The following is a 25,934-nucleotide window of genomic DNA, read 5'->3' as shown; positions in this document are numbered from 1 at the left end:
AAGAAGTTTAGAGTTTAGCTTAAAGCCTTTGGGATACTAATGTTTTTAATCGCAGAAGCAACATGATTAGATTTATATTTTAGAAAAAGTGTCCTGGAGGAAGTGGGAAACATGTTGCAAAGGACTGAATGATTAGTTAAAATGCTACAACAATCCCCCATCTCCTCCCTGCTCTCCACAAAAGCAAAAACAAACAAACAAAAACATATACACACACACACACAAACCCCCAAACGATCTACTAGAACGGAACAAGGGATGGAGGAATGGGATGACAATATTGGCTGTAGGGCTAGAGAAGAGAGAACAGAGTTGCATCTTATTAAGGAGGTAGAAGGAGACTCAACAGCAGTATGTGACCAGAGTAGATGGGGGAAAGTGTTGAGGGGTGAGCATAGTGCGTAGTATGAAATGACTAGGCACATGGACACTGAATCCACTGAGTTACTTAACCTTAATGGAGCTGGTAAGCATGTAGTTTAGAATACTTTAGTGAGACGTAAATAAAGTGGGGGGTGGGACATGAACCCCTCAACAATCAAGGAGGCAACCATCCTAGTGAAATTTCCAGGGGTTCAACTCCAAGATAAGAGAGAAGTTGCTGCCCTTGTATCACCAGCTATGACAAATGCACAGTGCTCATTAGGCATTTCTGGATTTGGGGGAGGCAACATGCTCAGCTACAAAACTCCTCATAGCCTATTGCCTTTTTTGAGTGGAGACCAGAGCAAGAGAAGGCTCTGTAGCAACTTCAGGCTGTAGTAGAAGCTGCTCTGTCACTTGGAAACCCTACCGCATATGACCAGCCAGTTACTGTCAACCTGTACCCTACAACTGTTGTAGGTCCCACCTGGCTGACCCCAAAATCGTAAGCCATATTTTCTTTCCAGGGGCACCGTGTGTTCCCATAGGGCCATACTTCTTGTGTGGAAGGTGCATATTAACTTGCGTCCCTCCCCAAAATACAGTGACTTGTACCTCCCAAGAGGTGAAAAACCTCATATGAGGTCTTTGAGTGTTTAAGGAAACATCACCTTGGCTCTAACATACATTCAGATAAGCCCTGACTCCCTGCCCAGGGTTATTGCAGATGATAAAATTGCTTTTGTTTCCCTCCTTGTGGGATGAGGCAGAGTTTGCACAGTTGTTAATACATCCTGCTGTACCTGGATTTATGCTTCAGATCCAATAGAAAAATCAATACAAAACTTAAGAGAAAGCCACTTGCCTTTCCAAGGTAAATCCTGATGTTTTATCAGAGTTTTTCACCTGGCTGCATCTGCTACATGTTAGCCTGATCCTAATTCTTGGGGCCCTGTAGAAAGTACTGCTAATCAAATACTATGTAAGATAAACTAAAGATTTCCCCCCTCCTCCCAGCCTCTGTCAGTCAGGTTAATTGGAGTGGCTGAAAGAGAGGCATACTCATGGAAAAATTTGCCAGAAGCCAAGACCATGTGGAAATGAGGAAATATTTTTGGGAGACGATTCTCCATGGGTCTTTCATGTTTCTGTACTTCTTGTGAACAGGCACTGGTAGCTTTTGATCCAGACTGTCTTTTCAAAGACATTTGTAGAGTAAACAATCCTGGAGGACAGAGGTAGTGTTCCGCACCCCCCAACTGTTTCCAGAAGAGGGCAGCTTTGTTCACTATCTGGTTTAATATAATAATGGGGAAGTCTTAGGCTGGCATGTAAGGAGCTTAGAAGTTGTCGTTCCATTGTAACAACAAGGCGAAGCTGGACAAGCTGAAAATTAACAACCCTTCTTCTTAGATCCATCAGGGAAGTGAGGACACTGGGAAAACCACTGCCTTCCCCAGCCCTCACCCCCCTCAAAAATGTTGGTGAGACCTACAGGCACATGCAGAGGATTACAACTTACTGGAGCAGAAACCGAGGAGCAGAAACTTCCATAGGAACCAGTGCCAAGGTAGGAAAACCTGAACTGTAACTGTTCATTGCTGGAGGACAAGGCTGGGGGTTAAAAACTGCAGGGGCGCCTGTCACTGGGAAGCCCCCACACTTTCGTGAGTTTTGTCTCCAGGAGTTCTATCAGATTCTCACAGTGAATATTGGAGAAAAATTCCCCTCATGCTTCTGGCATGCTTCCGGAGGGGAAAAGGAACCCTTTTGAAATATGCCAGAGCATTCTGTTTTCCTTAACAAGGCCCGCCCTCAGGAGAACCTATTTTGCCAGGTCCGAGTCTGCTAGAGAATCTATTTCATCAGAGCCTAGCATACCTGGGGAAGGGAAATGCCCAACCCCAGCCCTCTCCAGCCATCTTGTCCCATGTAACATGAGGGGAGGGGAATTTGGGGTTGAGAAGCATTGGTGAAGTTCACAGCCCTGGATGCACAAGCTCACTAAGATACTGAGACCTAATCATAGGACTATACAATGCTTCCTCTCCCCCCACACCTTACTGCTACATTACTAAGAGCATATGTACCATCATTCATTCTGTTCAGTACATCATGTCTACCCTTCAACAAAAAATTACAAGGCATACTAAAAGACAAAAGCTACATGTTGAAGATACTGAATAAACATCAGAACCAGAGTCAGATATGGCAGGAATGTTGGAATTATCAGACTGGGAATTAAAAAAACCCAAACAACTAAGGCTAATATGCTAAGGGTTTCAATGGAAAAAGTAGACAACATGCAAGAACAAACAGATAATGTAAACAGAGGATGAAAATTCTAAGAGAATAAAGAACAAATGCTAAAGACCAAAAACACTTAAACAGAAATGAAAATTACCTTTGATGGGCTCATTAGGAAACTGAACACAGCTGAGGAAAGAATCGCTGAGCTTGAGGATATGACAGTAGAAACTTCCAAAACTGAAAAGCAAAGAGGAAAAAAAAACAAAAGACAGAATATCTAAAAACTGTGGGACAGCTATAAAAGATGTAACATATTGGGTTGGCCAAAAAGTTGGTTTAGGTTTTCCTTATGGAAAAACCCAAACGAACATTTTGGCCAGCCCAACATATGTAACAGGAATACCAGAAGGATAAGAAAGAAAGAAAGGAAAAGAAGCAATATTTGAAGCAAAAATTTCCCCCAAATAATGTCAGACACCAAACCACAGTTCCAAGAAGCTCAGAGAGCACCAAGCAGGATAAATGCCCCAAACCTACACCTAGACAGATCATATTCAAACTTCAGAAAATGAAAAATAAAGGAAAAAGTCTTTAAAGAAGGAAGAGGGGAAAAATGCCTTACCTATATATACAGGAGCAAAGATAAGAATTACACCTGATTTCTCCTCAGAAACCATGTAAGCAAGAGGAGAATGAAGTGAAATATTTAAAGAATTAAGAGAAAAAAACCCATCAACCTAGAATCCTGTACCTGTTGAAATTACCCTTCAAAGGTGAAGGAGAAATAAAGACTTTCTCAGGCAAAGAAAAAATGAGGAAATTTGTTGCCAGTAGACCGGCCTTGTAAGAAATGTTAAAAGAAGATTTTTTGTTTGTTTGTTTGTTTGTTTTTGAGAGAAGGAAAATGATACATGTCAGAAACTCAGATCTACATACAGAAAGGAAGAGATTAGGAGAATGAATAAATGAAGGTAAAATACTTATTTTTCTTTTCTTAGTTGATCTAACAGATAACAGTTTGTTCAAAATAATAAAAGCAATAATATATTTAATTACATGTGCTTATGTGTAAGTGAAATGAATGACAGCAATGATACAAGGGACAATAGAGAGTAATTAGAAACATTTTGTTATTGTAAGGTACTTGCACATGGAACATTCACCAACAGGGTCTAGGTCCTGGGCCATAAAACACACCTTAATAAGTTTAAAAGAATAGAAATCATACAACATTTGCTTTCAGACCACAATGGAATTAAACTATAAATCAATGACGGAAAGACAGCTGGAAAGTCCCCAAATACTTGGAGATTAAAGACACACTTCTAAAGAATATCTGAGAATGGTGGGACAACTGTAAAAAGTAATATATGTGTAATGGGAACACCAGAAGGAGAAGAAAGAGAGAGAGGGAAAGAAGCAATATTTGAAGTAATAATGACTAAAAAATTTTCCAAAATCCTTTGACGTGGGTCAAAGAATCAATCTCAAGAGAAATTTTTTTTAAAAAAACCATTGAATTGTACCCTTTGTTTTTATTTTTTAATAATTAATTAATTAGGTTACACTCAGGCTTAGTTGTGGCAGGTGGGCTCCTTAGTTGTGGCTTGCTGGCCCTTAGGTGTGGCATGCGAACTCTTAGTTGCGGCATGCATGTGGGATCTAGTTCCCTGACCAGGGATGGAACCCCGGGCCCCCTGCATTGGGAGTGCAGAGTCTTAACCACTGTACCACCAGGGAAGTCCCTCAATAGAAATTTTAAAAATATTTTGAGCTAAATGAAAATGACAATACAACTTATCAAATTTGAGGGACGCAGTGAAAACAGTGCTTAGAGGGAAATTTATACCATTGAATATGCATATTAGAAAAGATGAAAGATCTAAAATCAATAATCTAAGATTCCACCTTAGGAAACTAGAAAAGGAAGAGGGAATTATGTCCAAGGTAAGGAGAAGAAAAGAAATAATAAAAATTAGAGCAGAAATAAATGAAATTGAAAATAAGAAATCAACAGAGAAAACAAAAAACTGGTTCTTTGAAAAGATCAACAAAATACATAAGTCCCTAGCCAAGCTAACTAAGAAAAAAAGAGATAGGACACAAGTTTCTAATATCGGAAATGAAAGAGGGGACATTATTACAGATTCCATTGACACTAAAAGGATAATAAAGGGAAATTACGAACTTCTATATGCTGACTGATTTGATAACCTTGATGAAATGAATGGAATTCCTTAAAGACACAAGCTGCAAAAAACCCACACACAAAAAAATAGGCCATCTGAATAGGCTTATACCTATTTAAGAAATTGAATTAAATTAATAAACTTTCAAAATAGAAAGTACCAAGCTCAGATGGGTTCACTGGTGAATTCTACCCAACATTTAAGTAAGAAATTATACCAGTTCACTTCCAGAATATAGAAGCAGAAAGAATACTTCCTAACTTGTTCTGTGAAGCCAGCATTACCCTAATACCAAAACCAGATAAAGACATTACAAAAATCCCCCTAACCCCACCCCAAACAATGGACTACTATCTCTTATGAACGTAGATGAAAAAATTGTCTACAAAATATTATCAAATTGTATCAAAAATATATTAAAAAATTATACACCATAATAGAGCGGGATTTTTCCTAGGTGTAGACGCTGGCTTAACGTCTGAAAGTCAATTAATGCGATCCATCAGGTTAACAGGCTAAATAAGGAAAATCACATGATCATATCAATAGATGCAGAAAAAGCATTGGACAGAATCTAACACTCATTCATGATAAAAGCTCAGCAAACTAGGAGTGGAGGGGAACATCTTCAACTTGATAAAGAACATCTACAAAAAACCTACAGCTAACATTACACTTGATGGTGAGAAACTTGAAGCTTTTCTGGTAAGATCAGAAAAAGGCAAGAATATCCCTTCTGACCACTGTTATTTGACATTGTACTGGAAGTCCTAGCAAATGCAGTAAGATGATAAAAGGAAATAAAAGGTAATTTGTGACCGCCTGGAGGGGTGGGATAGGGAGGGTGGGAGGGAGGGAGATGCAAGAGGGAAGAGATATGGGAACATATGTATATGTATAACTGATTCACTTTGTTATAAAGCAGAAACTAACACACCATTGTAAAGCAATTATACCCCAATAAAGATGTTAAAAAAAAAAAGGAAACAAAAGGTATATAGATTAGGAAGGAAGAAACAGAACTGTCTTTGTTCATAGATGCCATGATCAACTATGTAGAAAATCTGAAAAAACTGACCAGAAGACCTCCTGGAACTAATAAGTTATTATGGCAAAAATGCAGGATACAACATTAATATATAAAAGTCAGTTGCTTTCCTATATACCACAATGAACAAAGAGGAATTTGAAATTAAAAACATATACCATTTATATTACTCCCCGTGGGACTTCTCTGGCCATGCAGTGGTTAAGATTCCGCCTTCCAATACAGGGGACACGGGTGCGATTCCTGGTCCGAGAAGATCCCACATGCTGCGGAGCAATTAAGCCTGTGCACCACAACTACTGAGCCTGTGCTGTAGAGCCCGTGAGCCACAACTACTGAAGCCTGCATGCCTAGAGCCTGTGCTCTGCAACAAGAGAAGCCACTGCAATGAGAAGCCTGCACACCGCAACGAAGAGTAGTCCCTCCTCGCTGCAACTAGAGAAAGCCTGTGCACAGCAATGAAGACCCAATACAGCCAAAAATAAATAAATAAACAAATAAAAAATGTTTAGAAGACTAAATAAATTACTCCCCCCATTTTAAACCTTTTTTTTTTTTTTTTTTTCGGTACGTGGGCCTTTCACTGTTGTGGCCTCTCCCGTTGCGGAGCACAGGCTCCGGATGTGCAGGCTCAGTGACCATGGCTCACGGGCCTAGCCGCTCTGCAGCACGTGAGATCTTCCCGGACCGGGACACGAACCCGTGTCCCCTGCATCGGCAGGCGGACTCTCTACCACTGCGCCACCAGGAAAGCCCAATTTTTTTTTTTTTCGTAAATATAAGCTTTGACAAGAGAATGATACCATTTATTTTTGCCCTCTTTTCAACCATACAAATATTTATGGAGTGTCTGTGGTATGTCAGATACTGTCCTGGCTCTGGGATATAGGACTGAGTAAAATCAGACTGAGTCTATTGATTTTCCTTTGTTTTCCAGAGTTTACATGAGCTGTGTGGTTACTAAGGAGCGTGACTCTCTACTTCTGTCAATTGGGTAAGAGAGAGAGTGCACTGGGTGAGATGCTGATGGGCAAGGGATGCATGGCAGCGAGGAGGGGTCTCAAATCTTCTTGTTTGGGTTTCATGCTGAGTTGAACTGACCTCCACACCCTGGAGTCAACCGCGGCAGACCAAATCATCAAGAAAAGGAGGAAATTAGGAAGGAATAGTTAGGTCAACTCAGAAAGAAAAGAGTAAAGAAGAGGGATTATTTCCTACCTGGTAGTAACAACATACTACAATGCAAAGACATAGTCATACTAGCAGCATGATGCCAACACAGGAAATGACAATAGGCCCACAGGGCAGAATAAAGGGCTCAGAAACAGACTTGTTAGGTGATTGGTGATACCCCAAGTCAGTGAGGAAAAGATGGATTGTTTAGGAGATGGTGCTGTGACATCTCATTCAAGACAAGGGGAGGAATAAAGATTGGCTAGCACCTCACACTGCAGACACTGTATAGAGGCGGAATCCAGATGGCCTCAGAACCAAGGCAGGAGAGGTAAAACCATAATCTACTAGAAGAAAATGTAGAAAGATATTTCTATGGCATAGAATTGGCAAACAACTTAAATAACATACAAAAAGCATAAATCACGGGGTGAAAAATGGTATGGATTGGATGCACAAAACTTAAGAATTTCTGCTCAAAAGAGACACCATAGAAAAGTCATCAGAAAGATGATAGTCCAGAGAAAAATCATATGATGTCTGAAAGTAACAAGAGATGTCCAGAAAACACAAGGGATTCCTGAAACGCAGCAGAAAAGACAGAACACACCTGCTTAAAAATGGGTAAAGGATGTCAAAAGGCAACTCACAGAATGGGAAATATAGCTGCTATGTGGATATGAAAAAGTGTTCCAATCCACTGTAAATAAAAAAATGTAAATTAAAACAACAGTCAGATGTGCCTTTGTAATCTATCAGGTGGGCAAGAGTGAGAGAGGGCAGTTGCTGCTGAGGATGTGGGGAAATGGAAATCTTTGCTTGCTGCTGCCTAGGGAGCTGCAGGCATCTGGGAGATTCTGGCAAGTATTTTTTTTAAATTAATTTAATTAATTAATTTTTCGCTGCATTGGGTCTTCGTTGCTGCACGTGAGCTTTCTCTAGTTGCGGTGAGCGGGGACTGCTCTTCGTTGCGGTACGCAGGCTTCTCACTGCGGTGGCTTCTCTTCTCTTGCTGAGGAGCACGGGCTCTAGGCGCGTGGGCTCAGTAGTTGTGGCACGTGGGCTCAGTAGTTGTGGCTCGCGGGCTCAGTAGTTGTGGCGCACGGGCTTATTTGCTCCACGGCATGTGGGATATTCCTGGACCAGGGCTCCAACCCGTGTCCCCTGCGTTGGCAGGCGGATTCCTAATCACTGTGCCACCAGGGAAGGGAAGCCCTTTGGCAGTATTTAGTCAGTTAAGCATGTGTCTACCCGAAGGCCCAACCACCCCTCTGCGTGGGTATTCCCGATAAACTGTCACCCAGTGCTGTGACATACATGGCATACATCAGAGTGCATACAGAGACAACCTGTTTCCACCACTAGGAAAACAATGAGTAAAACGGCTTGCATTGATATTGTGGAATACTGTTCAGTAACTACAAAGAACACACAAGATGTAGACACAGCAACGTAGATCTTAAAAACTCAGTGAGAATTAAAAAAATATAACAGACAGAATGAAAACAACAACATAAAATTTATGTTAATTAGAAAACGCACAAACAATACAATGTGTTTTATAAGACATGTATATTCACAGACATGTATCAAACATACTTGGGCGGGTGCCTATGGGAGAGGAAATAGAAATGGGGAATAGAAATAAAAGGAAGTAAATAAGTAAAACAGGAGTGAGACCACATAAGGACTGATAATGGTTTGCTGTGAGCATGAGCTCCAATTGAAAACATTCGCTAGATGGAGCAAGCAGGAAGCTGAGCTCGATCAGGGGCATCGGGCTTTGAGCAGGATGGCCAGCCGTGGGTGGGAACCTGGGGCACGTGAATGGGATTGCATCAGATATGGGATTAATCAGGGGTTCTCAGAAACTGCTTGGTCCAACTCCCTTATTTTCCAGGAAGGCGTCTGTGATCTGGCGACTTATGGGTCCTCAGAGCCATGAGTGGCAAAGGTAGGACCAGAAGCCACAGTTTCTGCTGCCCCCTCAGCGCAGGGATTTTCCTTCTGCACTTCATCTCTTCGGCCACGGGGAGGCGCCTTCACAAGGGCGGAGGCAGCAGGGTGTCTGGAGGCAAATCTCTGTGTCCAGATTCTTAAGGAGGGTGGATAGATTAGCCACATAGATAAAACCTTACCTGCTGCTCCGCCCCTCCCTGCAGGCGACGCAGCTTCCCCTGCAGCACTTCCGCTCTCGGGGAGGGAGCCGGAGGGGGCTTTGGAGGCCGCGCGCAGACCTGTTCGGCTGCGCGGCGTCGCTCTTCTAGTAGAGCGGCAGCAGCAGCCGCGGCGGCCCCAGGGGCTCACGCCTCCCGCAACACCTCGGGGGAGCCGAGCGTGCCTCTCCTGCGAGCCCAGAACCCCCAACCTGCTCCCCGCGCGCAGCTGAACCGCCGCGTGGGACTCGCCGCCCAACATGGATTTCCTCCTGGCGCTGGTGCTCGGGTCCTCGCTCTACCTGCGGGTGGCCGCGGACTCCGACGGGAGGTGGCCCAGGCAAATAGTGTCGTCCATTGGCCTGTGTCGTTATGGTGGGAGGATTGACTGCTACTGGGGCTGGGCCCGCCGGTCCTGGGGACAGTGTCAGCTGGCTTCCAGGAATGAATGCAGTAAAAATAGGAAAACAGAATTAACAAAACTAGAGGAAGGAAAAAGGATAGAATAAAAGCCCATGTATTTTAACGATCAGTCAGCAGTTGATAGAGTTGGTACCCAGAAGCATTGGGAATGGAATACAGATAGGCGTCTCCACCAGTATCCAGTACTAGGATCCGGTATTAGGAGGCTCTGCGAAGAAATCAGTGTGAGAATTTTTTGTATCAAATTTGTATATTATTATTTTTGTATTCATTGAATATCAGTATTAAAAGTCATTACCATAAAACCCCACAAAAAAACCCATATCTGCTCAAAAAAATAACCGGCAATGGTGAGACGGGATAATAATTCTCCAAGGAATATAAGCAAAGCAATCAATGGTATCCATTGACGTAATAGGAGCGCAGAGAACATCTTCGCTGAGTAATCCTTACTGAGACGTGGCACAGTGGAAAACATCCTGGCTACACTATCCATGCAGGGCAGGGTTCAAGTCCTGGTTCTACCGTAAAACGCAGGTGGCTCTGGGCAATGATCCACTGTCACCCGCCAGATACTGTCCTGTCATGTGGAATATACCTGTGAATGAAACAGACAAAAACTCCTTCTTGCTTCTGAGAGGGTTCCCATCCTAGTAGGTTCCTGCACAGTTGGTGCAGCCATCCCAAGTCTGGGATAACTTCTTAAGCTTTGGGCGTGGACCTTGAGTATCCGGAGGTGTCTCCTCCACCAGACTCTTATGGGATACATGGCAATGGTTCCGATTTGCGTGGCTGCAAATGACCCTAACCACAAATTCTTTACAAATGTGGTCCCAGGAGTTGACTTTTCTGTTTTTTTTTGGCCATACGTGAAGCTTGTGGGATTTTAGTTACCTGACCAGGGATCGAACCCAGGTCCCCTACAGTGGAAGTTCTGGGTCCTAACCACTGGACCGCCAGGGAATTCCCAGGAGTTGAGTTTTCTTTTCTTACTTGACAACATCTAGTTTCATGAAGACGTTTGCTTCCCCAAACCTGCAACTTCATTAACTTGGACACACTTGTTTCCTCCTAGGTTTTGGCCAGCTTGCCCGGGGCTCACCCAGCCCTTTGGGGTACGTTTTGCAGCCATCCCCAGTCCTCTGACTTGGGGCCAATCAGTCCTCTTCTTTTGTTCCAGTCAAACAGTTCTTCTGATGTTTCTCCTTGCCTGTTTCCTTTGAAGAAAGACACCTCTGTTAAGTCATTATTTGAGCCAGAAACATGCAATTTGTTGGCCCTGATCACTAGACTTCCACCATGGGAGGTAGACGGTTGGTTCCGGGAGTCTAGTTTAGGATGAGAAAACAATGCCTAACATTGTACATGTTCAGTTAAGTGTCAGAGTCATCAACTGACATTGTCGTCAAACTTGGACTTGCCCTTGAATTCATTAGGATATTTATTGTGTTTATATTAGCGAAACCAGACAAGTTCCAGGGAGTTTTAGATGTTCCAGGGTCTCTCTCTCTCTCTCTGTTTATTCAGATGGAAAGTGCAGGACCTTCTAGAGCCCTGGTCCTTACTCCTAGTCCCTCCTTCTAGCACTTTTCTGTTGTTGTTAGGGGTCTTCCATGTCCTCTCCTTCCTTTCCAGCCTCCCTGTCCCGCACACCACCCTCCATAGAGTTGGGTCAACAGGGATAAGCTAGTATTTATAATTTTAATAATTGTAATAATAATTCAAGTATGGAAAGACACCTTCTGAGAGGGATTTGAAACATAGTAACAGTTCCTTTTAAAATTATAGCATCTTTTAAATAAATGAAAATGTATGTGGCAACCTGATGTATAAAACAGTGAGAAGCAGAGTCGTCGGGTTGAAGTAGAGAGAGGAGGTCTATCCACTTAGCCTCTCCCTTGAACTCATGGTCTATAGTCACCAAAAACATCTGGACAAGCTGAAGCTAGTGGCACTCAGTTCCATTTCTACTTATGGAAGAGCAAAATTCTTTTCTGTTTAAGTCTTAGGTCCTTGTCTTTGGGTTTTCACTGCAACTACTTTCTCTACAACCATCTAATCACGTACTGGCCGAGAGTCCCTGTGCTCTACGCGTAGATCCCCGGTCATCTCCCTCTTCACTCCTTCATGGATGGAAAGAACAGACACAGCCACACTTGAGACTTGACTGCCACTTGGTGGCAGCATATGCAAAACAATAGGTTTACATTTCTAAGAAGCACATGTTTTGAAGGTTAACTCTTTAACCTCAAACTAGTGGTAATAGCGGCAAGATGATAGATGAAATGGGACACAAAGCAGACAAGTTTTGGCAAATGAGACAGTGTACAGAGGAAAGAAAATTTCATCACCTGAGGAAGGAGCCAATTTTGATGAAGGGAATCCAGGTGACTATGGGGCAGCATACAAGCATAACAAAGAAGGCAAAAGGTCATAGATAAGTTTCTGATTCACAGTTTTGTTCAAGATCAGCCATGTGCGCTGTGGGTTATTACACTGATGCAACAGTAGCCCCAAATACTACCAGGCAAGGTATTCTGAAGGTCACTGGACAGGAAGGCTCACAGACCAAATTAAGATGGTCTAATCACAAGGCTTAAGTCCATTTAAAAAACAGCAAGAAGCAAGGGGAAAAGTGATGAGTAAATTAGCCCATGTAAAGTAAGGTGCCGGGGGTGGAAGGTTCATACCTGCTCCATATAGGATTAGGCAATATTAACATGTCCTCTCTCCTCTGTTGCATGCACCTTCCCCTCTGTTGGTGTGTTTAAGAGGACTAGAGTGGTTCCAACAGATGGAGCGTGTCTGGAACCAACACACATGCTTACTTCATCAGAGAGACACTGGGGCAGGTACACCTGGCCACAGCAGCAGTTCACCTGTTAGCCTGCTGGGTATCTGTGAACGTTATCTGCATTCTTTGGGAGACGATGCCTAGGGCCAGAATGGGGCCAGACTGGGTGTTACCAATGGTTGGCCAATTTAGGATGACATGGCTAGCAATGCGCGCGTGGCATGCTCATGACTTCTGACTTAATCTTTCCATTTTACTTTCTTTCTATAAGTGGTACTCTTGTTTGTTTCACCAAATATTGTGTCATAAATACTCTATTTTTAATACTGTGTGCTCTCACTATCTTACTGTATATCTTAATGCACGATATAATTTCTTTCTTTTATTTTAACGTCTTTACTGGAGTATAATTGCTTGACAATGGTGTGTTCGTTTCTGCTGTATAACAAAGTGAATCAGCTACATGCATACGTATATCCCCGTACCTCCTCCCTCTTGCGTCTCCCTCCCACCCTCCCTATCCCACCCCTCCAGGTGGTCACAAGGCACCGAGCTGATCTCCCTGTGCTCTGCGGCTGCTTCCCACTAGCTGTCTACCTTACGTTTGGTAGTGTGTATATGTCCATGCCACTCTCTCACTTCGTCCCAGCTTACCCTTCCCCCTCCCCGTGTCCTCAAGGCCATTCTCTACGTCTGTGTCTTTATTCCTGTCCTGCCCCTAGGTTCTTCAGACCATTTTTTTTTTTAGATTCCATATATATGTGTTAGCATACGGTATTTGTTTTTCCCTTTCTGATTTACTTCACTCTGTATGACAGACTCTAGGTCCACCCACCTCACTACAAATAACTGAATTTCGTTTCTTTTTATAGCTGAGTAATATTCCACTGTATATATGTGCCACATCTTCTTTATCCATTCATCTGTCGATGGACACAGGTTGCTTCCATGCCCTGGCTATTGTAAATAGAGCTACAATGAACCTTGTGGTACATGACTCTTTTTGAATTACGGTTTTCTCAGGGTGTACGCCCAGTAGTGGGGTTGCTGGGTCATATGGTAGTTCTATTTTTAGTTTTTTAAGGAACCTTCATACTGTTCTCCATAGTGGCTGTATCAATTTACATTCCCACCAACAGTGCAAGAGGGTTCCCTTTTCTCCACACCCTCTCCAGCATTTATTGTTTGTAGACTTTTTGATGATGGCCATTCTGATGGGTGTGAGGAGATACCTCATTGTAGTTTTGATTTGCATTTCTCTAATGATTAGTGATGTAGAGCATCCTTTCATGCGTTTGTTGGCAATCTGTATATCTTCTTTGAAGAAATGTCTATTTAGGTCTTCTGCCCATTTTTGGATTGGGTTGTTTGCTTTCTTGATATTGAGCTGCATGAGCTGCTTGGATATTTTGGAGATTAATCCTTTGTCTGTTGCTTCATTTGCAAATATTTTCTCCCATTCTGAGGGTTGTCTTTTCGTCTTGTTTGTGGTTTCCTTTGCTGTGCAAAAGCTTTGAAGTTTCATTAGGTCCCATTTGTTTATTTTTATTTCCATTTCTCTAGGAGGTGGAACAAAAAAGGATCTTGCTGTGATTTATGTCATAGAGTGTTCTGCCTATGTTTTCCTCTAAGAGTTTTATAGTGTCCGGTCTTACATTTAGGTCTTTAATCCATTTTGAGCTTATTTTTGTGTATGGTGTTAGGGAGTGTTCTAATTTCATTCTTTTACATGTAGCTGTCCGGTTTTCCCAGCACCACTTATTGAAGAGGCTGTCTTTTCTCCATTGTATATTCTTGCCTCCTTTATCAAAAATAAGGTGACCATATGTGCGTGGGTTTATCTCTGGGCTTTCTATCCTGTTCCATGGATCTATATTTCTGTTTTTGTGCCAGTACCATACTGTTTTGATTACTATAATTTCTTTCTGTGTCTCCAAACTCCCTGTTTATTCATGATCTGTATTTGATACTTCCTATGTGTTTTGTCTATGTCTTGAGCTACCAGCTTACTTTACTTCTATGCTTAACACTTATTATGAGTTTCATTCATCCTGTTTTTCTTTCTTTCTTTTTAGGATTAGAATTGAATATTCTTAAGTAATAAAGCAAGCACCCATTACCTCAGGCTTCTGCTTTCCCATCTTTACAATGAGTAAGAATTTTTGCCCCATCTGTCTCTCAGGAATGCAGCTTCAGGTATTTTCAAGAACCATATGATTGGAAATCATTAAAGTGTGAGTGGGTCAAGAGACGCAAAGGGAGAGATACTCGGGGGTTGCTATAAGCTTTGTGATATGTGGACTGTGGTGGTTTGTTGACAAGGGATGAACTTGGCCTTGGAGTCAGATTTGAATAGACTTGGATTTAAACAAAATTGGATTTGAGTTGAATTGAATTAGAACCCCAGCTCTGTCTGCCACTGAATGTGGGCAAATTGCTTAATTAAATGCAGCTTCTGTTTTTTCGTCCATAAAAATAGAATTAATAGTGTTTATGTTTCTGGAACTCTCCCTACCCAGCAGTCAAGTGCTCTTTGGGACCTGGGATAACATAGTGGAGACAGAGGCTGTAGAATCTGAAGAGATTGGAGTCCAAGATGGTTTCAAAGAAATAAACTTCACACAGATTTCATGTGTGTTTTCTCCAGACTTTTTGCAATTCCATCCCCTCTCATTTCCACCAGCACCTGTAACCAACAATACATACAACCAAAGCAGCAAGAGAACGAGTTGTCTATATTACCCTTGTGAAAAAAATGAATACACAGAAACCTCAATTAAATAGAGTCAGGAGACCAGAAGGGGAAGCTCTCACATCCTATGATGATAGTAGAGCCCAATAAGAAGAAGAAGGAGTGCTTTTCTTTCCTGGCAACAAGCCATAGACTCTTTGTTTACTATAGCCTTCCCAACTTCCTTTTCCCTGCTGTAAAATTTTGAGCTCCCTTTCCTTTGTTGTATGGAGTTTTTCTCATGGCTCACCGTGATTACAGACCCTGAGTTGCAATTCTTTGCTGATCCTGAATAAACCCACTTTTGCTGGGGAAATAACTGGCAGGCTATTTATTTTGGTCAACAGTTTGGTGGCCAGTACGGGGATCCAGAGAATACCCCTGATGATTCCAGGGCTGGTGGGTAAACTGGTGCAGTACCCACACTGAGCCCATTGTCACTCTCTGCTTCTGTCACCAAACCTGGAGGTGGAATGCTACTCTTTCTCCTGAATCTGAGCTTCCTCCTTCTTTGTGTTTGGAACCTCTCCAGGTTTAATTCGAGATCTATTTTAAGATTATGTCTTTTCTGGTTAAGGTCTTGTTCTGTATGCAAGTACTTGTTTGGCACTTGGGTCTGATTTTGAAATCAGACTATTTCATTGGAACTGGCTAGCCTTTGACCCATTCCTTCAGGAACAAGGGTTGTTTCATTGGAACTGTGCCGGTTCAGCCTTGGGCCCATCCCTTTGGAATAGGAGCTGGTCTATGGGAACTGGGCTTAGAAACCTTCAGCCTGGCTCCTCAAGGACCGCGTTGTTCCCTTAGAACTGGCTGGTATTAAGCCTACAGTTTGTTTGAGGTATTTGAGCTGCTGGAGTTGCACACTATTTCTCTTATTTGAGTTGTTTAAACTGTTTTGAGATGTAAGCTATTTATGCTGTTTGAAAATTATTCTCTTTCTCTAGAGAAAGTCTTCTGAGAAATGGGATCCCAGTTATCTACATATTTTGAGGATATCCTCCCTGCAGGTACTCTAGCCTATTATATATTTAATAACCACCATCCTTCCTCATTCACATTTCTAACTAAATGGACTGACCTAGCCAAAGGCAATTTAGACTATCAATGGCTATTACGGGGTTTTGTGAAAACCTCAAAATTACTTTTCTTAAAACTGAATTGGGAACTTCCCTGGTGGCCCAGTGGTTAAGACTTTGCCTTCCAATGCAGGGCATGTGGGTTCAATCCCTGGTCAGGGAGCTAAGATCCCACATGCCTCACAGCCAAAAAACCAAAACATAAAACAGAAGCAATATTGTAACAAGTTCAATAAAGACCTTAAAAATGGTCCACATCAAAAAAAATCTTAAAAATAAAAACTGAATTGGACTACCATGGCTCTAAAATTTCCAAAACTGAATGGAATGCCTATTTCAGTTGGTATTTTGAGGATTCCATATGTTATCAAAACCCAAAATTGCCTCTCTGCAAAATAAGATTTTAAGATTAACTGAGGCAAACAAACAATTAAAGAAAGATAAATGGCGTCTAAAGTCTCAGGCTCCATTTCATTGGCTTTTAAATCTCAGGCCATACCTCCAGCGCCATCTTCCTCATTCCCTTCTATGCTGCCTACATCTCCTCTATACCCTTAGCTCCCATTACTAATTCTCTCAGCCAGCCCTTCTTTTTGTCTGAAACTCTTCCCATTCCATTTTCCTGTGAATTTATCAGAGCCTGTCCTTTTTAAAAAAACATTTTTATTTTTTAAATTGAAATATAGTTAATTTACAATGTTGTGTTAGTAACGTAATATTTTATTAATTAACTGCCAAACATACATCTTTGATACTTTTTTATTCTAAATTTCTTGACTGCATACTCTTTTTTTTAAAAATTAATTTTTATTGGAGTATAACTGCTTTACAATGTTGTGTTAGTTTCTGCTGTGCAGCAAAGTGAATCAGTTATACATATATCCAGTCTTTTTTAGATTTCCTTCCCAGTTAGGTCACCATACAGCATTGAGTAGAGTTTCCTGTGCTATACAGTAGGTTCTCATTAGTTATCTGTTTTATACATAGTAGTGTATATATGTCAATCCCAATCTCCCAATTCATCCCGCCCTCCTTACCCCTTTGGTAACCATAAGTTTGTTCTCTACATCTGTGACTGTTTCTGCTTTGCAAATAAGTTCACTTGTACCATTTTTCTAGATTCCACATATAAGCGATATTATATGATATTTGTTTTTCTTTCTGACTTACTTCACTCTGTATAACAATATATAGGTCCATCCACGTCAGAGCCTGTCCTTTAAAATGAAGCCTTCCAAGGATACAGAGGCTAACCCCTTAATTTCTTATACTCCCAGGACTAAAGCTGAACTCCAGCCTTAGTCAAAGATTTTCCCAAAGTAACCAAAGATCCTCACAGATTTGCTGAGGAATTTAATATAGTTATTCAAATTTATCAATCTGGTTTCTCTGACTTATATCAGCTAGTTCATATGCTTGTTGGTGAAGGCCAGGCCAAGCATTGGATGGAAACCACTAATGGTGAATATCCTGAAAGGTCTGTAAGTACAACCAAAAGACCAGCCCACTAACTTACATGATCAGGCTCAGGGAATTACTAGGCAACTTCACTGGGCAGTTCCTGGGGATTTTCCAAAGCCTGTGGATTGAAACCAGATTTAGACTTCCTCACAAAATTCTGATGAACCCGTTCATGACCATTACAATGGATGTCAGATGATTTTAAAAGAAAAGTCTGGTCTTCCTTCAGATATTGATTCCACCTGGATAGCTTTTAACCCTGTGTTTGTTGATGTGCTGAACTGGGACCTTTTCCTTCTAGTAAAAAGGATCAGGATGGAATGGAAACTATGTCCATACCAGGTTTAGTTAAGTTGTCAAACCAGCTCTCTCTCATTCTAGATGAATCACCTCAAAGGAAGACTACCAAAATTCTTAATCTTCAACACCAGCAAATGAAGGCACCCCCCCCCACCCCTGCCAAACCCAAAGGCTTCTAGTTTCTGCTATTATTGCAAAGAGCCAGTGCATTGGAAAAGAGATTGTTATAAATGTAAGTGCTTCAGGCACTTTCAGTCTTCTAACCAGACTTTCCAGTGTCCTCCCAGTTCTCAATAATGGGGCTCTGAGGAACTACAGGGGCTCTTTCCAGTCCCTCATCTTAATCAGCCTGGAGAACATTTCTCCAAGTTGAAGATGAATCTCTTCCAGTCCTAACTAACAGTGGAGCCACACTCTCAGTGCTCAACCCCACTACGATAAAACTCCCTGCCGTGGAGTCCTAAAAGAGTTCCAATAGTGGAGATCTCTAATAAATCTGAAGAGGTTCCTGTCTGTGAACCTATTCCCTTGGTTTAGCCCTTTGAGAGATGCACACCCTTTTCTCCTTAGTTCTTCTACCACTTTCCATTTATAAGGCCGAGACGTTTTAGACAAGTACTATGCCAACATTTCTTTCTCCCCAAAGGGGGGAATAATTCTAGGAATTTACAGTAGTCATAAAAGCATCCAACCAGGTAAATTAAATGACCCTTTGATATCTTTTATTTGCTGTCTCTGATGGTACTAGAACTGATTCTGGAAACACTGCTCATTTGTCCCTAGTGCATCAGCTACCAAGGCAAAATCTCCAACTGATTTTGGCACAATGCACAGCACATCTCCCATAAAAATTCAAAAAGGTCTCTTCAAACCTCTTTCCAGAATTAATCAATACCCAATAAATAAGGAGCACTTCAAATCCTAACACCCATAATTTATTACAACTCTCAAGGCCTCATTATCTTGCACTATTCCCTGTTAATATTCCTATTTTACTGGTGAGAAACTTAAGGACTAAGGATGGAGGTTTTTCAGGGACCTCCACTCAATAAACATCATTGTTATCACTTGAAACCCTGCCGTTCCTACCTCCCCGACACTACTGACATCTATTACTACCGGAAGCAAGTTCTTTACTATAATTGATTTATGCAGTACATTCTTTCCTATTCCAGTTGGTAGGGTTAGCCAATACCTTTTTGCCTTCACCTGGCATGGACAGCAATGCACCTGGACAGTAATGCCTCAGGGTTTTACTGAGAGTCCTTATTTCTCACAAGTCCTGAAGGCTGACCTATGATATAAACCTCCCTAGGAGTTCTATGGTATTGCAATATGTGGAAGGTTTCTTTCTTTTTTTCTTCTTCTCAAGCTTCCTCACAGGAAGACAGCATCTGCTTGCTAAGGCTTTTAGCCATAAAGAGATATAAGGTTGCCAAAGGAAAATTGCAGCTTGACCAAACCCAGGTTCAACATTTAAGGTTTATGATATCAGAACAAGGGATACACCTAGATCCAGACAGACTTCATGGTGTTTTAAGTTCCCCCAAAGCCAAAACTAAGCACCAATTGTGAGATTTTCTTGGGTTGGTTGGTTATTGCTGAAATTGAATCCCAAATTTCTCTCACGGTAAAAACTTTGTATGTTTTACTAAATAATAACAACCCCAACTTATTTTTTAATGGGAAAACCAGACAACATAGCTTTCAAGGTCTTAAAGGAAAGTTTGATGAACCCACCTGCCCTTTGACATCCCAATTATCAGATTCCCTTTTCCTTTTTGTATATAAAAAGGAAGGGAGGACTTCCCTGGTGACACAGAGGTTAAGAATCTGCCCGACAATGCAAGGGACACAAGGTCGTTCCCTGGTCTGGGAAGATCCCACATGCTGCAAAGCAACTAAGCCTGTGCACCACAACTACTGAGCCTGTGCTCTAGAGCCTGTGAGCCACAACTACTGAGCCCATATGCCACAACTACTGAAACCCACATGCCCTAGAGCCCGTGCTCCAAAACAAGAGAAGCCACCAAAATGAGAAGCCCACACACCACAATGAAGAGTAGCCCCCGCTCACCACGACTAGAGAAAGCCCGCGCACAGCAACAAAGACCCAATGCAGCCAAAAATAAATGAATAAATAAACTTATAAAATAAATAAACAAATAAAGGTCTGAGCCTTTAGAATGGGCTATCCTGTATATTTACAAAAAAAAAAAAAAAAAAAAGGGAAGGGAATGCCCTTGGGGTACTCACCCCAAAACATGGAGACCATCACAGATCCCGGGGCGCTGGGATACCCCTTGCCTTTGAGCTATTATAGCCACTGTGCTTTTGGTTAGGACCATGGAGAAAATTGTGGGATTCCCTTTAACCATTTTCGTACCTCATGCATTAGAAGCTCTCCAGAATTGCCATCACACTCCACATTTCTCTTTCAGCCTCCTCACCTCCTATGAGGTCCTTTTGTTAACTGCTCCTCACATAACTCTTTTGCGTTGTAATAACCTTAACCCTGCTACTCTTCTCGCCTCTGTCACTGAGGAAATCACTCACAAGTGCTTGATGCTAATGGATCACATTCTGACTCCTTGTGGTGATCTACAAGAAGCTTCTGTGGGTAACACTGAGTTCTCATGGTTCACTGATGGTTCTTATTTAAAGGTGACGGTATTGTGCTAGGGATGTTATTACAGCTCCTTTTGATGTTGTTGAGGCAGCATCTTTACCTGTGGCTGCTTAAGCCCAACAAGCTGAATTACACAGTTACACAGGCTTGTACCTTAGCCAAGGACAAAACTGCCAATATTTATACTGATAGTAGTTATGATTTTGGAGTAGCCCATGATTTTGGAATGTTGTGGAAACAACACGGTTTCCTTTCTTCCTCAACCTGGGCACTCCGTCTGTCATGGTTGTTAGTGAGAAGGGGCAGTTGAGGATGGCTGGCAAAGGAAACCCACTAGCCTGCCTAGCTTGAATGTTTCCAACCTTTCATTTTCTAGAAACTCACCATGGCTTATGATGTCATTTGTGCGAGGAGAAGTGACTCAGTGGTTCTAGCAGTTGGGTAAGGGGAAGATGGGGAGGTGCTGGGATTCCAGGAGTGCCGGGGCAATGATGGGGAGGGAGGCTGGGGCTGGGGCTGGGGGGACAGCAGGAGCAGGGGACAGGCTGTGAGAATCCAGTGAGCGGGAGGGCAAGGAAGAGGGAGAGGAAGGGAGAGACAGGGAGAGGCAGAGATGGGGCACTCCGTCCTGCGGGTGGCCCTTAGGTATGTTTCAAGGATGCCTTTTGAGCACTGCATCATCTGGAAACTGGACGGGGTTAGGGAGTGGTCTTCATGAAGCAAATACAGTGCAGAGCTTCACCACCAGTACACATCTCTTCATTGAGCAGAACAGCCTTGCACATTCCAGACTCTCAGCACCTCCCTCCACTAAATGCCCACAGTGCCCTGTGCTGTAAGCCCGACAACTTCAAACACTGCTACGTCATTTCCAAGTGCTCCCGAGAGGGAGGTCCAGCCTGGTGAGAGCCACAGAAGGAAGCAGGAACAATTAAAAGCCACTCTCTCTCTTAACCAATCTGGGAGTGTCACCCCACAATCTGGAGCTCGAAGGGGCAGGAGAGACCGGGGACGGGCCCTCCCTGGGTCTCCACACCAGGCAAACTGGACACATATGAGGAGCATACTGAACACTGCAGTGGTGTGGGCTCGCCCTCCTGCCCTGCCGCCTGACACATCATCACCAGGGCCAGGGTGGCTCTTCCTGATCCAGCACTTCCTGAAGTTTCATTTAAGTGCCACATGCCATAAAGGAATACCCAGGGCCAACGTCTTCGTGGGAAGACAGCCAGTGGAGTAAGTAAAAATGACAGGAGTCAGTCTCGGATGAGAGAGAGACCTGGAGAAGCTCCTCACTCTACAATTCTTGGCTCCAAAACTATTTCTGCAATGGGATGGAAATCTTGACCCAGTTGTTGGCCACTGTGTGCCCTACCGTTCTGGTTGTGCTGAAACAAGAGATCATCAGTAGAATGTACTAGCAAATCCCTGCGAGAAAGTTATTTTATGACTCCAAGGGAGATGACATTTTGGAGTTGAAAGCGTTGTTGTCCCAGCCTGAACCTAGGGTAGCTTAGAACAGGGAGCATCAGAATAGAAATGGTTGACAGAAGATTTGTTGAGTCCATAAAGTATTTCCTTTTTTTTAAAAATTAAATTAAAAAAAAAAGTGAGGCCAGCACGTAAAATGGTAAAATTTCTTGCCAACCCCAGATTTCTGGAATCTCTTGAAAGATGAGGCGGCCTAGCGCTGCCAAGCTGGCATAGCCGCATGAACAGGGAGCCATGGTCTGGAGTGGGCGTGGCTGATCGAGAGGGACTGTATGTTAGCTGCTAGCCCCTTCTGGTATTTAAGTCTCCAAGATCCTCCCACAAAACTTGTGAGCATGGCAGGATTACTTAGAATCTACACCCAAGCAAGCCTTATAAAAGAATAAAAACAGGTGTGAGTCAGGGAAGCAGCCTCAGGTAGGTTCAGAAAGCTGGGGGTCACGTTGGCGATAGCTAAGCTGTTGACATTTAGGTGGATGCAGGGCTCTTGGGGTCACAGACCGTCCCCGCCGTTGGCATCGAGACAGTGGGAATAGCATACCACTTTCTGAGCCTACGTGCCCGGCACTGAAGGCTTTACGTTTGTCACCTAGTTTAAGCTTTCTACCTTAACGTCACCTGCCCAGGCTTCAGAAAAAGAAGTTAATGGAAGAAATCTGGGCTGAAGGATGTTAGACACAGGTGTTTTTGGCTCTGTGGTGAGTGGAAACTGTGTTCCTTCCTTTTCCGATATCACAGGATGCTCAAGCATAGGTTTCCGGTGATAGTAAGAGACGTCATGGTGGCTACCATCCACTTCTTGAAGTCCTTGAATACATATGGGGCAGATCCAGCCTGGGTCATGGTCTGTGGTGACAGTGTGGGTGGGGGCGTGGCAACAATAGTTTGTCAAAACGTTGTGGACAGTTCTGATCTCCCCAAGATCCGCGCTCAGATCCTGATCTATGCCGCTCTCCAAGCCCTGGATTTCCAGCCTCCTTCTCATCAGCAGAACAAGGACGTTCCACTGCTCAGGCAGAATTTGGCCTTCTACCGTTGGTGTGGTTACCTGGACATCAGCCCCTCCTGGAAAAGAACCGTATTGGAAGGAGCCCACTTGCCTGCCGAAGTCTGGGAAAAGTACAGAAAGTGGCTGGGTTCAGAAAACATTCCGGAGAAGTTTAAGAAGAGAGGCTACACGCCCCATGAGCCGCTGAATGAAACTGCCTATCTGGAGACAAACATCATTCTAGATTTGACGAACTCACCCCTGATTGCAGATGATGAAGAAGTGTCTCAGCTCCGCAAAGCTTGCATCGTGAGCTGTGAGTGTGATATTCTCCAGGACCATTCGCTGTTGTACAAGAAGAGGCTGGAGGACCTGGGAGTCCCAGTGACTTGGCACCACATGGAGGATGGTTTTCACGGGGTGTCGGTCACCCTTGACCTGGGCTGCTCGTACTTGCCCTGCTCCACGAGGATTCTGAATGCTGCAGTCCATTTTATAAAAGAGTTGTGACCATCTTTCCTTCCTGCTGCAGTTGCAAGAGTGTGAATTCCACCATCATCCGGTTCCCATTGGGGCTCCTTGTTGCCAATGTAGGTGATGCTGAGTAGGGCTGGGGAGAGTGTTGAGGATGCCATCTCCTCTTGCTTCAGGTTCTAGAATCCTAGAATGCATGTTTCTGATATCTAGAAGGAGAGCAGTGGAAGAGACAGGTTTGGGAGGAGGGTGGGGCTCTCTACCCATGTTCACTGTAGGGAAAATTTGAGCTGACATTCTTCAGTGACCATTTGCAAGAGTGAATGAGCATATAAAGACTGCTCATGGCCTCCCCGAGGGAGAGTCCAGGCTGCTCAGGCTGACCAGGCTGTGGGCAACGGGAGTGTCTACTTGGCTGGGCCTTGGAATAACCCAGGAACATCATGTGCAGTCTCATGGGCCTCTTCCAATCTGGCTCAGAGGGCAGGGCTCTGACGTCCTAGTGCTGGGTGGACATGGAGAAACTGGTTTCACCCTCTTCCTCTGGGTACGTGGTGACACTTCTCCCGCCGTTCCTCTGCCTCTGAGTTCAGAGTCTCAACTGCTGAGCTGGAAGAGTGAAGATGGATTGGGTAGGTTTTTCATGATGGTGGATACCTAGTGGCAGATGAAGACGGGAGCCACCTGATTGATTGGCAGAGCTCTGGAGCTCTTGGAGTCAAAGTCAGGCTTCCAACCAAGGCCCCGGAAGCAACATGTTCGAGGAGCGGAGTCCAGAGGGAAGCTGAGTCCTGAGTCAGGGACCCATGAAGACAAAATCCGGCCAAACTCAACCATGTCCACAATGGAAATCAAAGGAGGCCCCAAAGAACTGAAGATGTGTTAGTGAGAACTGTATCTGTTTTAAGACACAGAACCAACTCAAACTGGCCTAAATCAAAGAGAGAATGTATTGGCTAATGTAGCTACAAATTCCAGGGATAAATCAGGCATGATTTGATCCAGGAACTCAAACAGTGTCACCAGCTGCCTTCTTTTCTTTTCTCTAGTCTATGCTCTTCTGTGTGAACTTCACCTTCCTCTCTCTATATTGTGGCCCTGAGTACCTCCATGCTTGTATTCTTCCAGAGTCAAATCCATTATTATGAACTTGCCTAATTCTCAGCAGTCACAGTGGAAATCACATTGCAGCTCGATGGCTTTCTTGGCTTTCTGAGTGGTGTATCTAGTTGCTAAAACCAAGAGGACGGAATGTTATGAATGACTAGCCCCAAGTCCCATGTCATCCCTGGGGTGGAAGGTGGGGTCAGCTCCACCTGGTGCTTGGATGGGCATGGAGGATGGAGTGAGTACTCCCTCACATTAACACTCACTCCACTATACAAGCTAAACTGAAGCCTGAGTCAAGGTCCTTGGAAGTGGCAAGACATGTCAAGGACCACTGGGCAAGTTGACCACCTGCCACTTAGGAATAAAAATTCCTTTGAAGGGGATGGCCCAGGCTCTCATGCTGGCCCCATCTGGCCTTCAGGAGGCTCTGCTCCTGGTTGGCCAGTGGCTTTTATAGGCCCATATCCAAGTCTACTGCACAAAGGACCCCAAGTTTGCCCTTACCTTGCTTTCAGTTGAAAGTTCATGCTGAAACATGGGACAGAGAGGAATCCCATTGGGTGGCTTCTTGGTCCATTCACAGCAGGAAGACCGGCTTTGTTGGAGAAATAGGAACACTCACTGAAAGCACACACTTTGGTGGCCACTCAGCTGTTGGGGAGCACTGTCCCTTCTGAGACAGGCCTCCGAGTTGAGTCTGGGTGGGTTCCCCTCCTGGATTGCTGTGTGGATTCACCCCTGCCTCTGGAGGTAGGTAGAGGGACATGAGCTGGCCTTCTGGAAATTTGGGTGGTCAGCCCTTCTACAGAGGGGTGGTGTGGAGTGGGTGAGCCACAGGAAGATGGTGCCCGGTGGAGATGAGTGGGTTACACTTTAGTGTCTGGAAGAACTGTTGGGTGGGCTCATTTCTGAAGCTGCTTCCTTCTGCAGATCATGGGAGAAATAAAGCACTTTCACCCCCAATGGCTGGTTTGATCTGGAGACCCAATGCTCATCTCTTCTCCTTTCCCGATTCATTGCTATCCTTCCTGCAGCCCGTCATGAGGCTCAGGGAATGGAAAAGGGATAGGAATAAATGTTCACTGAGAGCCAGCTGCATGCTAGGCTCCATACTGGACTGTTTCAATCTACCACCTCATTGTGATGAGAAACAGATGTGCTGGGTTGCTGCCTAAGCATTTTATAGTATGACAGCCCTGCTCACATCCAGAGTCTGGACATTTTGATAAAGACGAGCTTAGGATTCCAGCCACAAGTTCCTGCTTTGCTTTGCCC

General features: G+C 43.6%; 1 protein-coding gene across 1 annotated transcript; it reads left to right on the top strand.

The window, feature by feature from the left end:
- Positions 1–9,439: 9,439 nt before the first annotated feature.
- On the top strand, positions 9,440–23,585 carry AADACL3 (arylacetamide deacetylase like 3). The gene is given in 5 exon segments (XM_012533947.2): positions 9,440–9,554; positions 20,973–21,010; positions 21,012–21,037; positions 22,509–22,517; positions 22,826–23,585. Coding segments are annotated over 5 exon segments (948 nt in total).
- The last annotated feature ends 2,349 nt before the right edge of the window (positions 23,586–25,934 follow it).

Source organism: Orcinus orca, chromosome 1, assembly GCF_937001465.1.
Source record: "Orcinus orca chromosome 1, mOrcOrc1.1, whole genome shotgun sequence".
Classification (NCBI taxonomy): Eukaryota; Metazoa; Chordata; class Mammalia; order Artiodactyla; family Delphinidae; genus Orcinus; species Orcinus orca.
This window is presented reverse-complemented; position numbering and strand designations above follow the sequence as displayed.